Raw genomic sequence first — 15,698 nt, 5'->3', positions numbered from 1 at the left:
ACCAGGGCGCCTTTTCCACCACCGGGAATCGCTCAGAAAGAAGCCGCTCGCGTATAAGCCCAGCTGTGAATTCGCCCCTTGTTTTATTTTATTTTACTTTATTAAAACACACGGACACGCACACCCTCCCGTTTCTCTTTTCTCCCCGAGCCCAGCCAAGCGGCGGAGAGCGACTGGAAAAGGGGGCTTCACAGTCAGAGCGATGGCAGCGAGACCCCAGGGAATCCATCGGAAAGGTGTCACAAGTTCGATCCCCCCCTCTCCCCCGCTGGTCTTCGTTCCCAGATTGCAATTCCCGAGCAGCAGCTGGAAGTAGGGAAGCGACCCTCTCTGCAAGCTGGAAGGCTTTGGGGTGCTCCATCGCTGCGTTGAGACGCAGCTGGAAACGAAGCTGCCTTCCTGCCCCCCCACGCCCCCTGCACACCCCCACTCCCATTTCCCTCCCTTCGACCCGGGTCAGTTGAACAAGCCGAAATGCAAAAAGAAAGAAAGAAAGAAAGAAAGAAAGAAAGAAAGAAAGAAAAGAAAAACGAAAGAGAGAAAGAACGAAAGAACGAAAGAACGAAAGAAAGAAAAAATTAAAAAAGAAAGAAAGAAAAAGCGCTCGGCCAAGCGACTGAAGTCCACCCGCTGCTCCGGCGCGTCCAAGGCTCCTGGGCAGCCCCGCCCCTCCCCAACCCGAGCAAGCCCCGCCCCCTCCTGAGGTTAAAGCCGGAACGTCGCGCGTCGGCCGCCTCCTTTTTCTTCCTCCTCCAATGGGGCGAGCCTATGCAAATCGGCGCGCCTTCCTCGGCCAGGCCGCCCCGCCCCTTTCCCTCAGGACTTTCGCTCCCCTGGCCGTAACCCATTCATGGTGAACTCGGTGCGGGAAAAGCGGCCGCGCGTCGGCCCCCGTTTTCTTCTTCCGCGTTTCTTTGGCAGCGGTTTTCGCCTCTGCCTTTTGCCACTGACCCGGCTTCTCTCCCCCCCACCTCCCTCCCTCCTCCTCCTCCTCCGCCTCCCTCCCACTTTTGCGGTCCGGCCGGTCTCCCTCTCTCTCTCTCCTTCGCCTCGTGGATTTAGGCAGCCGCGAAGCCCACCCGCGGGTGTCTCCCGGCGAGCAGGTGACCGGCGCTCCCGCGGAAAGGACGTCGCCGGCAATGCGTACTCTTTCCTCGGCTCTCTCCCTCCGGCAGCGGCTGCAGAGAAGATGATTCGCCGCCTCGGAAGCGGCTGAGAGATTCCCGCGACTTCGGCTTGCAAACATCGAAAGACCGGCGCAAAGCAACGCTGCCTCTCCCCCCGCCCTCCCCGCCTTCCTTCCCTCCCGCCACCGCCGCTCCGTTCCCTTGTCTAAGGCTCCCTTTTGTTTTGCTTTTAAAGGACCGGAGGGCCCTCCAAAGACCCTCCAACCCGTCCTGAAAGGCGGAGGCGCTTCGCTGCTCTCGCTCGGAGAGGAATCGGTGCCGTGTGGGTTGCGCTGGTTTGGAAGTTCGCTCCCCCCTCCTCCCCGTCGGAAAGCCTAGTTGGGTTTTGGAATAAACTTTTTTTTTCTTTTTAAATGTTTGGGATCCAAGATACGTTAGGAAGAGGGCCGATCCTGAAAGACAAGGTGCTGGGGTCGGAGATGGATCCGGTCCGCTCTTGGGTCAGGAACGTTGGCGTGGTGGATGCCAACATCGCCGCTCAAAGGTAAAGTAGATCAAATCTTGAGTTTGCAGCTGGCTGAGTTCCCTTCCTGCTGGGCTTGTTTGGGGTGTGTGTGCGTGTGTGTGCCGTCGCCCTCTTTGCTCCTCGGGCCCCTTTAGATGATCGGTCCCAGACCGATCCCTTCCTCGGTTTATATTTGTTTCCTGCACACATTCAGTTGGTCTGGGGAGATCTCTGCACCCTTTGGAAAGAAGGACCCGGCGCTTCAGTTGTGTGTGTGTGTGTTGTGTTGGCCTAGTCAACTTCGGAGGAAGTCGTCTTGTGGTGGGATTGGGGTTTACTTTTCAGTAGGCAGTGAAGGGCAGTGGAAAATAAGAGGCCCGTTTTCCAGAGAGTTCAGGATGCTGAACTCTCCAGCAGGTCTGAGAAACCAGCTCTCTAGGAGCTGATGCCTGGCGTCAGGTTTACTCTGGAGGAAACAGTCCTAGAGTGATGCTGCCCAGCTCCTTCTCTTAAGAAAGTCGTCCCGTCCCGTCAGCGATCCTCATTTTCTAGTGCAAACGTCTCTAGGATAGGATAGTAGTAGCCTCCACGGCTGATGGCCTGATTGATCTTCGTTAGAACTCCCTCCAACAGAAGTTACAAACTTCCAAACTGAATTGTTATTTTCACACCAGCCTTTAAAATCCTTGGCATTGAACATCTGGGAAACATCTGGGAAAGCATGCAAAGGAACCGAGAACCCGATTTACCCACTTTATTTCAGGACCTAAAGCTTGAGGGATAAGAGGTTGCCCGCCATCCTCACCCTCTGATCAGCACTCGCTCATTCTAACCCGATCCAAAGTGGGCAGGATGCCTCTCGAAGACGAGAAAGGACGCTTGGTAGACTTAGTGCTGAACCGCGAATGACATTTAGGCCTGATTCACACGAACCCGTTCAACCCGTGTGATTGATTTGGTTAGCGGGTTGAGTGAACTCAACACCTGAGGCACTATAAGGGTGGTGGGTGGCTAGAATGCTTGGCGAATACCAGCCAATGGTGGTTTATTCAGTGATACTCAAACCATGGCTTAGAGCAGTGTGAGAAGAGCGGTTGTGCTTGGAACTGGAGTTCGAATCAAACTCTGTTGAAAAGATCGTGCTAAACAAGGGAACTCAACGGGACCCTTTGGAGCAAGGGCTAGGCTAGGGAAACCCAAGGAAGGGAGCTTGGTATCAGACTCGTGCAAGACTGGGGTCATCTCTGCACTTCTGTGGCCACACCAGTTCGAGGGTGTTAGGTGCCTGGAAGCTGAGTAACTTGGCCTGGGTGAATGACTAAAGGGAAGCAAAGCAGATGCCAGTTGATCTTTAGGCTGAATTTACACAGCCACAGCAAAGACAGTTTTAATCCAGCCTGCTTCCTAAAATCAACCAACATTGCCTGGATTCTCAGACCACGCGATTTTCAAATGACAACTTGGCGGGCTTCACAGAACAACACCACGAGTCAAAAAGCCAAGAAAGTACACATTTGAGAGTTTCCTGTGTTGTGTGAATTGGGCCACTGAGACTGGGCTAAAAGAATGGCACGCCAGGAAACGCCCGCTCTGCTGCGCCGCTTTATTCGCCCAGGCCTGCTCTCCATTTCGGCTGGCTTCTCAGCCTTAAGATGGGAAGCGACGCCAGCTGAGTTCAGGAACTTCTTGGACGTCGGAATCGCCCTTCGCAGCCACAGCTTCTCCGGCATCTCCCGGTGAGGCCAAGAGCGCCCGTGCCATCCTTCCCCACGGATTAAAAGTACTCCTCTGCGTGGGGAGATTCGCTTCTAAACGGTGGCAGGAAGAGAACCAAAGCGGCGGGATCTGCGGGAGAAGTTTGAACTGAGCCTCAAAGTTTGCAGCCATCCGGACTTGGTGAGGAAGGACTGGCAACGGACACATTGCCTCCAAAACTCCACGCTCCCGAAACACAGAACTCTCTCGCTCCGAACCGCCGCCGCTGGGAACCAAACGCCGTAAAACCACCACCGCCGACGGAAACCGACCTCTCTGCTCGCTCCTGCACGCTTAACTTGGACCGCTGCCGTGAAAAATCAAGTCTTACCCCGGAGTAAAACAAAAACCCTTTGGACTCCGCGGAGAGGGGCTTCGGCAGGATTGCAAGAAGGACTAGGAAACTTTCCTTCCCGCCCCCGCGAGCCCTGCAAATGTACCCTGGCCTCCTCAGGGGTCAACTCGAGCGCCAGGGAGGTTGGAAAGCAGAAGCCGCCGTTTTGCGTCAGATGCAGCGGGAATTGCACGCCGAGAAAGGGCCGGTAAACTCCCTCTCCTCCCCGAGGCGCAGAGATGAGCTGATGCAAAAAAAAAAAAAAAAAAGTTTCGCTTGGATGCCAGGGACAGGATACCCCGGGTTTGGTTTGGTCTGTTCTTCGAGGGAGTTAGACACAAGTCCTTTCCTTCCCCTCTTGAGGAGTAAAGTTCTCCCTTCGGAGAAGAAAAAGGCCGGGTCAACTTTCGCCGGGGGTGCTGGGGTCTCTCGTGTATGAGGAGCCTCAAACGTTCGGGCAGGTCTTCCTGCCTTCCCACCTGGGGCTCCCAAGTCTCCGGAGGAAAATAAGAGACCCCGGATCTCTCGTGGAATCTCTCGGTGAGCCAGTCTTCATGCATTGACACGGGTTTTAAAAAGCGGATTTTTTTTTTGTACTGCTCGCCTGTCCGAAGTTGGCTTGTAGTCATTTGTTTGTCTCTCCTCCAGAAATCAAATTTGTCTCGATTCTCTCTGTAGCTGCCAAGGCAGGCGGCTTTAGATCACCCCTCCAAGGGGATTTGAAGCTCGCCCTTCCCTTACAAATGTTCCTCATTTAAAAGAGGTGCAAAGATTGTTCAAGGACAATTTTAAACAGAATGTTTCCCAAACTAGTCCCTGGCCCTAAACACATTAGCTTGGAAAATTGATCTTCTGACCCTGGGGGGACGGGAAATCCCTCTTCCCATCCTAAAACCACTCTTGCCCGACCCAAGTTTTTCACAGAAAAAAGTTTCTCCTTCTAAGTTTCGATATGAGTTTTAAAAAATGCGTTCTGAGCTTTTTTACTCAGCACTTCTGAGCCTCTGAGCCGTTTGTAAGTTTAAATTGAGATGCAGATATTGAGAAACGGATCCCATTTAATCGAGCCAAGTTTATTCGCAAAGGGTGAGATGGATCCATCCAAGCCAATTCAAACCTGGTTACTTTATTGAACTTGAACACAAAACTCGTGCTTTGATTATTGCATCCTATATGAATCCTTAAAAACCCCTCGGCTTGACAAATATACCTAAAATGATTTTAACTCCTTTAAATGTGGCGGGATTTACCTCTACAGCAAGCAGGCTTTTCAAGCCTCACCCCAAAATCTTTTGGTTTACGGAAGGTTGGCTGAAGCCAGGAAAATTTCCTTCGGGGGTATTAGAGTACGTTCGTAGGATCGGCGCAAAGGAAGATAAGAACTGGGAAAGGGCAAGGCAAGGCTGCGATCTTGTAGCAACGTTGGCGCCAGCTTCCCAAACTCCTCGGGAGCTTCGCTGTCGAGCAAACAGGCAGAGCGGCGCAGTGCACCGAAGCGCCAGCGACTGTAGTCCAAGTCCTAAAAGAAGCTGGACTTGGAATAAACGCGCTCCAGGGTGATTTCCGGACCAGCTTGACGCCGGGTCGAACGGTTTTCCGATTCCCTTTGTGGGGAAGATGCGCTGATTTCCAGGCGACCCAAGCCTTCGGATCCGGTGGAACTTCCCCAGAGGAAGTGCCTGGATCGTCTCATTGGCCAGTCCGAGGATTTGGAATAACCCCACTTTGAAACCCCGGAGTTTTTCAAGAAACGCGTTTCTTTCGGGGTGATGGTGGTGGGAGGAGATGGAGAACGAGGTCGAGGCTCCGGGAAGGATTTTTTTAAAAATGGATCGATTATGCCTTGTGTTTAGGTGAACAATCCATAAACTTCCTGATCCAGTGCAGCCCCTACTTTCTCCCCTCCTCCAATCAATGCGCACTAGCTGTTGGTGACCATATGGAGAAGAGAGGGCCCCCTACAGCTATTGATCGTCCGTCATTGATCCGAATTAGACTCCTAGAACCGCGCAATCTCTTTGTCCGCCCGGTCCTTTTAGGTTGCTGGTCCGCCCGCATCGTCGGCATAAAGAGCTAGATCAGTCTGGGAAATACGGCCTTGGCGTTGTGTTCCCACGTCTCTCTCACCCATGGTTCACTCAAGTAGCCTTTTATTAAAAAGAATCCCCGTTTTCCTGCTTGGGCGGAATCCTAAACTAACTACCGTACTTCGGTGGGTTCCCAATAATAGCTCAGCTAAAACACGTCCCGCTTTGCAGTTCAGTAGGTCGTGTGGATGCAGGCAGTTTGAGGGTTAACGTTAGCTTCGTCCGAAAACGGCTTCAACTGTTATCCAGGGGGCTTATTTCCGTGTAAGCCCTGCAGCGCAAAAGTATTGTGGTTTTCTATGAAAATAACAAAAGGTCACCTGAGTTTTCGGGACAATCTCTGATGCCCCAGAAAGGAAAGTGAATCTTTCCCGAATTCCAATTTTCCAGTCTTGCAATTTTAGCAATAACTTGCCGGTTGGATTGCGGTTAAGGAACGGAGAGGATCTTAAAAACAGATTTTTTTGATGGTGGTGCAGGAGGGGATACGAAGCGTCGTGAAATACTTGCAGTGACAGTACAATTTGGCTCTTCAAGCTGCTATAGAACCCTGGTTATTGTTTAATAATCGATGGCTGCGTGATGGAGAAGGAAGCTGTTCCGTTAGGTGCGAGGAATAGATTAAACGGTTATCCGGGTCTACTCACGAGTAAGCCCCGTCGGTTCTGCCTAGGGCTCACGTGCCGGTGTACGGAACTGAAAAGTTCGCGGTTTGGGTTTCATAATTGCGGGAGGAAAACAAAAAACCAGTGATAAAATTGTTTTTTGAGAAAACGGAAAATTCAGCAGGTGAACCTCTCGTTCTACCTCTCCTCCCTTATTGTGCGTCTTTTCTTCAGCTTTTCGCTTTCTCTCTTATAAGCTACTCGAGGTTTGAGTACCTTCCCCCGCCCTCCCGCCTCCACGACCGGATGAAGAGGGTGATGGTGGAGAGAGGGCGACAGAGGAAAGTTGGTTAATAACGTTAATCTGCACTGGATAAATTGAACCGCAAATTAGCCCTCTGAATGCTGGTTTAATCCAATGCGTGGATAGTTAATGGTTTGCTATTGCAGCCTCAAAACCTGGGTCAAAGGAGGAGTCCATGGTTTACTTAGACCCGGGGCTAAATTTAGAAAGTTAGCCATCCTCAAAATCCACGGTGCAGACGAAGTTTCAGTTTGCAGAAACGGGGTGAGAAAGGAGTTAAGCAGGATGGTGCCTCGAAGAGGAAGAGGCGCAGAGTTTCCACTACTTTCTGCGTCCCGGTTCACACGACGGGCTAAATCCTAAAATGGTTCGAGGGATTGTTTTGGGGCGGCGGAGAGTATAGGGTTGTTGCTGGAACACAGCACTTCGGTTTCTGAAACGTGGTTTATACGGATCCCCTTATCCGACGTCCTAGCTATCTGAGATTTGTTGGATAAAATGCGTGCTTAAGGCTTAACATATCGTGTGAACGGAGTGTAATAAAACGGATTCTCCTCTCTGGAGTAACTTTCCCCCCCACCCAAGACCAGGGCTGTCTTAACGCATGAGGCTGATGGGCACTTGCCCCTGGGCTCCACGAGCATAGGGGCCCCATACTAATCTGTGTATGTTAACCCTTCCATGCACCTTGTATCATATAAATACACCAACATATATTACATTATACTGCATTTTTTATTAATACTAACCTGAAAACATATGTTTGATTTTATCGACCATTTATTTGCATTTTTATTTCTGTGAGTAGTTGTCGTAGGGGCCCCAGTACCCTGCTTTGCCGGGGGCCATAATGCTGTTAAGGCGGCCCTGCCCAAGACCCCAAATATAAAAGGACTCGCTTCTTAGAGAACGCGGAAAACCCGATAGGATTAGTATCCGGCTTTGCGTGCTGTGTGAACTCAGCCACTGTTTATGGACCCGGTGAGGCGACTGGCCGGTCAAAAATGAAGGCGACTGCAGCCCCAATCCATATTGAAAAAGACCTACACGGTCTGTGCTCGCGCCAAGCCAGGGTACGATTTAACAGAGCGCCTTGGCTGGGTTCACACGACTCGTTCATCCAGGAAAGGTAGTTTCTCCTCGGCCACAGCTGGCTAAATTCCCGTCCCGGCTAATCCCAAACACGCTAATCCAAAGCCAGGTGCGTGGGAAATTGCCTCGGGGTCTTTAGTGCAGGTAAGTGTGCTTAAAACGCTGGAACCTGTTTTGCGTACCCGAGAGGCAGCTGCCCTTGTCCGCGCGTGGCTTTGGGCAGTACCGTGACCCAAGGCGAGGAAATAGGCTGGCTGCGGGCCGCGTTTAGTTCTTTCTCTCCTTCTGCCTTAACCCCGGCTGCCCTCTCCCTTCCTCCCCAGCGGCGTGGCGTTGTCTCGAGCCCACTTCGAAAAACAGCCTCCCTCCAACTTGAGGAAATCCAACTTCTTCCACTTCGTCTTGGCTCTCTACGACCGCCAGGGTCAGCCCGTGGAAATCGAGCGGACGGCGTTCGTGGACTTCGTGGAAAATGACAAAGTAAGGGTCTATTTTTCCGGTCTCCTGTCGTCTCGCATAATCCGCCTTTCTTGCCGCAATGAGTGCAACACGATCCGTAGCGACAGAGAAAACCAAAATTACAATGGCATCCAGCCAGCTTCTTTCTCGTTCTTTTTAAAAAATTGATCCTAGAAAGCTGGGCTCCCGAATAATAATGCTCATTTTCCTTCTCTCTCTCTGGGTTTCCTTTGCAAACTAATGACTCGGCCCGGTTCGGTCAATTTCAGTCTGGAGTTTAAAAGCTGCCCCTGCCTCATTCCCCCACTAGGACAAGATTCCGCGCGAATCTGGACCTACCCGAATCCGAATTGATGGGAAAGCAGCTGAGTTTGATTTCAAAACTAAAAGGAGAACTCCCCTCCCCCTCGTTGCGCTACAGGTGGAGAGCACACCTGGAGTGCTAGTCAATGTCACCCTCAGTTCAAGGCCAGCATAAAGCCAGGTTGTCCCTCCTTACAAATCAGGGACAGGTCTTGTCGAGAGAATAGGGGGGAAATTTAAGATTGCAGTCTCTATTTAGCTTCTCTTTGTGGTGGGAGGGAGAAGGGGCGATGCAACTGGTCAGAATGTACATCTGGAGACTTGTGACTTTCCCCTGTTCGGGCTTTGCAGTTCAGGTACCTGAATTAATTTCTAAACGGATATTTATTATTTGATTGGGAGTCCAGAAAGAATGAAGTTCAGCTGCCCTATTTTCAGTTTTTTTTCCTTTGCTCGAATGCTTCCATATATTTTTAAAAAACAGACACTGCTTTGCTCTGAAAGATTGTGTCCAGTTCTGTAAAGTTTCAGAAGGAAATAGACCTAGCCCAACAGGCCGCCGCTTCCCTTCCTGGTTATTTAAGCAGGACCCAAACTACAAAATATCTCCCCTTGCCTGGCACTAGCGTGAAGCTGGCATATGCAGCCCTTGGGGAAAGGCTATTGACAGTAAAAAGTAATGCTAGTTGGAAAATCTGCCTCCTGTTCAGGAATTCTCACTCCTGTGACTCTTAAATTGGGACAATGCTATGTAGGGTTGTTTGGGAGCAGGGCCCAATAGAGCCAACTTTTCAGCAAACTATATTAATTTGCATGAGTTAACTAATTAGTGTTGAACAGGAATTTTCTTAAACCAAGGTTGCCTTGTTACTAAGCTTCTATTGAGTTTAGAGGCTGCGACTTGTAGTTCACATTAAACCTTCAACTCATGTGTGGTATGTCTAGCTTATAATTCAACATTCAGCTGCAGGAGCTGAGAAAATTGGATTAATTGAATAAACCACAATTCAGTTTTGCATGGGTAAGCATTGACAAATAGTTATTGGGACTTCTGAACAAGCAACAGGAAAGATGGCGATTCTGCTGTTAATTCTGTTGGTTCCAAGGACTCATGAACCGAGCTTATTTCTGGAAAAACTCTAGCTGGGTTCACACATCCCAGTAACTATAAAGTAGCTTGTTTAGATCTGGTTCGTTATGTTGTGCCAAGCTAGCCACTGTGATTTATAAGCCACAGGTTCTAGTAGTGGCAACTCAGTCTAATGATTTAGTCAATAAGCTGCCATTAAGGGCTTAGCGTAATGTGTGAAGCCAGATTCTTCCTGAAATATTTTTCCTTTCTTTTACTTCTCAGGAACAAGGCAACGAAAAGACAAATAATGGGACACACTACAAATTGCAGCTTCTGTACAGCAATGGTAAGTCCTTCCCCAGCTCACCCTCAACAAAGGGCCATGATGGAGTAAGGTCATTATCAGGGTTAGCCTGGTGCCCTCCAGGTGTGAAAAAGGTAAACCTACCCACCAACTCCTGGTGAGGTCATGGACACACCTATTTCTCTTCATGGTCAGGTTGTATAGTTTTCTTGGTAGTAACATGGAAATTCTTTGCTGTTGCCTTTCTCTGGAAATTTCCTTTTTAAAAAAAACTTCTCAGTTTAAGTCTCCTGGACTTTTCTGCTTATCTTCCACCCAAACATTTAACCAGTTCAAACCTTGCTTATCTTTTATGACCAGAGAAGGGGGCTTATATACTAAAGATTATTGGTATATTTAGTTGAAGGTACTATCACCTGTAATCAGTATGGGCACTATCCTGGCTGGCCAAGATGGGAAGGGTGTTACAATAGTCCTCAAGGTATCTTCCAATACACCTTGGAAAGTATTATATTGGGGGAAGGGTTACTGACTGATTCTGCTGCTCTTAGACAAGGCAATATGGAACACTGTTCGTTTTTTTTTTTTAAAGGGTGGAGTCACTCTCCATCAGGTGGTGACAAATGTGAATATATGTGTCTACAACTTTGTATGAATGTCAATAATTGTGCAATGCATATGTAGTTTTGATATCTCCCCAGGGTTTTATGCTATAGTTTTGAACCACTTTTGGAATGTGGGTTTGGGAAAGCTATAAAGGGTGGAGGAACACTTACTCAGGTATTGGAATTGGTTGTCTGGCATTATGCCTACCTCAAACGACTTGCAAAAGCCAATACATGCATAAAATCACCCAAAGTTGCATTGCAAGTCAATTTCAGTTTTGATGTTACTGGCATCAGCAACATATTTTATTGTAGAAACCCAGACTGTAGTTTCCTTTTTATAGTAAGAGATTTTTTCATTACCTTTTCTGGGGGGTGGGGGAGAGCGTAACGTTTACTATCCAGTAAAGAACAAGAAAAGATTGCTCACGCTTTCATTTTTTCTAAGAAAGATACTCCACGGTTACCACTTTTAGAAATTTGCAGCCTGGGAGGCTGACCTTCAGCCTCCCCCCATAGCATTTTATTGGAAGTTGTTGTCCTTCCTGACCACACTTGTTATATTCAGAGGGAGGAAAGCAACTGCTTGTCATGAAGGTTCAACTCATGGTTGTTCATTTCTCCTGAACCCTGGTCACAAATTTGGATGACTTTTTATTTTTATTTTCTGGATGCCCTCTGTATTTTATATTCTTTGGGTATGTTTGAGGAGCATCACATGGTCTTGCACCTATCAGAACCTTCAATTCCCTTCTGAAATTGATTAATGTGTGGTGGGATATGATTAGACTTCCTTCCCAATAAGTACTCAACAGATCAAGTGCATAAGCACTCTACGCATCTCTCATTGTGGGAGAGTAACAGAGTTCACACATCACACCTAGCTGCCTATATGCCCCTTTTAAAGTATGATTTATTAAATACATTTCAGTTCCAATTACACACTGATCCCTAAACTATGGCTTACAAAACACAACAACTGGATTTACACTAAGTGACAAAGAATCACAACAAATCATAGTTTTGGGTTAGTGCTGTCTGTGAATGTAAGCAGAGAAAGAATGGATAGTGAATCTATTAGTCATGGTTCAGTTTGATAATTTCAGATGTGGGACTAGATGATTTTGTACCAGGAATGGCAAAAGATTAGATCCAGATGTAATACTTGGACTGGAGCCAATGGAATCAATGAGGCTTAAGTTGGTGGTGAATAACCTAAGCTCCATTGACTGTAATGCGTCTATTTGAAGCAGCAGCACCTAGGCAACTTTGGTTGATCTTAGAAATTAAGTGGACTGTCTCAGGTTAATATTGAGATGAGAGGCGTCTTGGGAATTCTGAAGCTGTTTTCTAGACTGGGAATGAACAAATAAACAACTTTTGGAAAAAGCATGTTGGTAATTACTAATAATGCTTCATAAAGGCAGTCCAACTTGATTTAAGGGCAATTTTATTTTTAACTATTCCAAATATGACTTAGTTCGGACCCAATGATGTCATTCATTTATTAAAACATGCTAAGGCAATCTGCCTAGGTTTTGAAGGCCTTCTGATTTATTTTGCTGAATGACACATTTGCCCCAAAGTCCTGCTTAGAGGTCACCATGGAAAAATGGGAGAGGGAAAATGGGAGTGGAGAGAAATGTGGGCTGATGAAGAATGTGAGAAAAGAATGAGTTATTGATATATAGTAACTATTCCTAGTCTTAATTATATTTCCTAGAAGTTATAATTATCATTTACTGAATATGGATGGTCCAGAGTGAGGAAGGTAGACGTGATGAGTGATGAAGGTGTCTGTATATGAATGCTAATGTTTATATGTTTTAGCATCATGTGCTTTGGTGTCTCTTTCCCTAAACAGTTTACCTGCGAGAGAAGGCAGCCTAGAGTGGGGAGCAAATCCTTTGAAAGAGTCCCGTGTTTACCCTTCTCTCATCCTGTTTTCTTTCTGTTCCCTGTAGGTGTCAGGACTGAACAAGATCTATTTGTCAGACTCATTGATTCAGTCACAAAACAGGTGAGATTTCTGCTCCCATCCTTTAACCTCAGCCTATCTGTGTTTCTTATTATTCAGAGAAATAGTCTTATCAGGGATAGCTTGTATCTTCTAAGTCTCCAAGCCTTAGTCTCCAAGGAAGGCTTGGAGACTTACCTTGCAATATGCAAACCGATGCTTTAGTACTATTTTTTGATCACGTTGGAATTGCATTTCCCAGGATACCAGTCTGTAAATGGAGAGGACACAGTTAGAGAAGGTTATTCTTGAAGATTTGCAATTCCTTGTCTTGTTTTTATTTTCAGATTGAGAAATCATAGCAGAGAAAAGATTGTCTTATTTGTTTTAAACTGACTGACCCATATTCTCCACTTCTTTATAGCCTATCGCCTATGAAGGACAAAACAAGAACCCGGAAATGTGCAGAGTTCTACTCACCCATGAAGTTATGTGCAGGTAAGACAATGTGGTCTATGGAGATTCCCAGTCATGCAGGTCATGGTTGCCCAAAGTGCTTTTTCAAGAGGCACTACTGGACTTCTTCATTTTTCTCTGAAGATGTTTCACTTCAGAGAAGTTCAGTTGCCTCTTGAAAAAGCACCTTTGGGTAAGACAATGTTTTTCCTTTATGTTTATGGAAGTGGCACGTGATACAATCACATTCTAGTAGCTAAATAGGCCTAGATGCTCCTGTTGCTGAGATTTTTGAGGTGGAAAGGAAATGGGACATATTTGGATGAAAGGGTGATGAACAATTTTCACTAGTATATGAAGGCTAATTATCCATTCTCAACCAAGGAGATGAGAAGGTCACCTCATTAAGCAAAATCTGGAAGCATTCTTAATTAATGCTCTAAATAACATTTTAAAAAACATAATATTTGGGAAGACAGCAGTGGAGCATTCTTCTCTCTGTTCAGCCTGGCACTAACTTTTAATGTCCATTCTTCAATTGTGGCTTTGCCTTATTTGCAGACTAAATCTATTATAGCTTGTTAAAAAAAAAGTATAATGAAAGTTGGCTTAGTGCTATGTGTCAACCTAACCTCTAAATTTCTTGGTCAGGAAAGAAAGGGCACACCCACATGGACATTCCAGCTTTTTGTTTTTGTTTTTTTAAATCAAGGAATATTTCCAACAAAGTAGGAAAAGAAAAGAAAATGCAACTTCTAGAGGGCTCTGGACTGGTCTAACAATGGTAGCAATCCAGCCAGTTTCTCTCTTTTTAAAGATTTCCTGACACCAGGGAAAAAATTCCAGAGAAGGGCTGGAACACTAGATAATATTAAGCCAGATGATCTTAAGACCTGGGAATGTTCACCCAACTCTTGGCTACAGGTTTTGCTCTGTTAAGCGACTGTGATTTTTTTTTTTAAAGAGAAGGTTTAATTTATATTTTCCTGAACTTTAATTTAGCAATTGAACTTTCACAATTCCGACTTCTGAATCAGTCTATACATCTCTTCATGCAAGTCTAAAATCACATGAAGGCTGCAGTCCTATTCTCACATCTTTGTCTTAGCACCAACAATTACAGAGTTTTGTCCTTTGTCACTGTTGCCCCAATTTAACAAGGAATGATTATGCTTGCATTTAATGCACCAACGGTGCAATTATGTCCCGTGCATGTCAACAAGGAAATTCTGCAGGTCTCAGTGCAATCATATTCGGGTAAGTGATATATACTGAAACAAATCGACAAATAAGAAATAAACACTGGGTAGCTTTAGCTATAACTATATTTTACTTTTTTTCTCTTCTTGTTAGCATGGCATCTGACCTATGATATAGAGGTAGTCCTCGTCTTACAACAGTCCCTCTAGTGACCATTCAAAGTTACAAGGCACTGAAAAATGTGTCTTATGACCGTTTTTCACAGTTACAACCTTTGGAGGATCCTCATGATCATGTGATCAAAATTCAAATGCCTGGCAACTGTTTCATATTTATGACCATTGTTGTATGCCAAGGTCATGCGCTCAGCTTTTATGACCTTCTGACAAGCAAAGTCAGTGGGGAAGCCAGATTTACTTAACAAACATGTTACTAACTTATCAACTGCAATAATTCACTTAACAACTGTGAGAAGAAGGGTCATAAAATGGGGCAAAACTACTTAATAAATGTCTCACTTAACAACATAAATTTTGGGCTCAATAGTGGTCATAAGTTGAGGACTGCCTGTACAATGAATCTGTTAGATAATACAGTTCTAAATAGTTCTCTGCAGAGAACTATTAGTTAGTCCTCCTCCTCCTCCTCCTCCTGGATTGCCATCTGTCAAAAATGGTATAGGGTTGGGGCGAAGCTGGACTAGATGATCCACAAGGTCTCTTCCAACTCTGTTCATATGTTAATCTGTTCATCCTCCACCCTCTCCTTCTCTTCCCTTTCTCACTCTCCCCCAGAGAAGATACTTACTATTGAGTCCTGTGTTTTTGCTTCCATTTTAGTGACAAGGTGATTAAGTAGGATGCAGGAATGTTCTGCTTATTCTTAGACACAAACTCATCTAGTAAAATCTCCAACCTCCTCAGCTGCTGTTACTTCCCTGTAGTGCCATTGGGCAGTGCTGGATCAGGCAGTTAGAACAGTTAAGGAGGTTGGAAACCGATGGAAAGTAGGAACAGGAAATATCGGGATATGGCAATATCTTCTGCCTACCTTCAGGGGCTTTTAAAGGCTGAGTATAGCAGGAAACATTTGAATTAATGGGACAATATCTTCAAAATTAAATTATTTTAAAACCACTATTTATACAAATTGACTGGTAGCATCCTTTCTTGTATAGAGTATGCATCTCTAAGGTGGTTTGTTCTGGAATATATACACTATGTCACTTAAAGGAATTCTTTCATCCTTTTTAAAAGGATTTCCTTGGTATAAGTAGAAATATTTGCCTTGGTAAAGGTGCAAGTGCAATGAATTAAGTGACAGCATTCAGAAAATGTACTTGGAAATTAATCTCAGTGGTTGAATTTACAGAACATGGCAACGGCGTTCTCCTTTTCTGAATTCAAAATATATTGAATGCAAAACTTTGCAAACAGGATTATTCAAACTTTGTGTGTGATCCACAAGGCAGCTGATTTTATCTGGATTATCCTAGTTGATGAACTTAGTGTTTCTATTTTATAAACTAGGGAA

The 15,698-nt window shown here is 46.0% G+C and overlaps 1 protein-coding gene across 4 annotated transcripts in view; it reads left to right on the top strand.

The window, feature by feature from the left end:
- The first annotated feature begins 846 nt into the window (after positions 1-846).
- The window catches only part of EBF2 (EBF transcription factor 2), a 254,295-nt gene continuing 239,443 nt past the window's right edge, over positions 847-15,698 (top strand). For 3 of the 4 annotated variants that reach the window (XM_087938878.1, XM_087938876.1, XM_087938877.1), the window contains exons 1-5: positions 1,478-1,671; positions 8,133-8,289; positions 9,926-9,989; positions 12,517-12,572; positions 12,934-13,007. In XM_087938878.1, coding sequence (XP_087795004.1) covers positions 1,541-1,671; positions 8,133-8,289; positions 9,926-9,989; positions 12,517-12,572; positions 12,934-13,007 — 482 coding nt within the window. In that variant the 5' untranslated portion in view covers positions 1,478-1,540. Of the gene's footprint in view, positions 1,672-8,132; positions 8,290-9,925; positions 9,990-12,516; positions 12,573-12,933; positions 13,008-15,698 lie in introns of all 4 variants that reach the window. The other variant, XM_026714962.2, reaches the window with a different exon arrangement.

The sequence above is a fragment of the Pseudonaja textilis genome, chromosome 9 (assembly GCF_049901715.1).
Source record: "Pseudonaja textilis isolate UNSWEBS1 chromosome 9, rPseTex1.2, whole genome shotgun sequence".
In the NCBI taxonomy this organism is placed as follows: domain Eukaryota; kingdom Metazoa; phylum Chordata; class Lepidosauria; order Squamata; family Elapidae; genus Pseudonaja; species Pseudonaja textilis.
The sequence above is the reverse complement of the archived record's forward strand: the minus strand, read 5'-3'. Positions and strand labels throughout refer to the sequence as shown.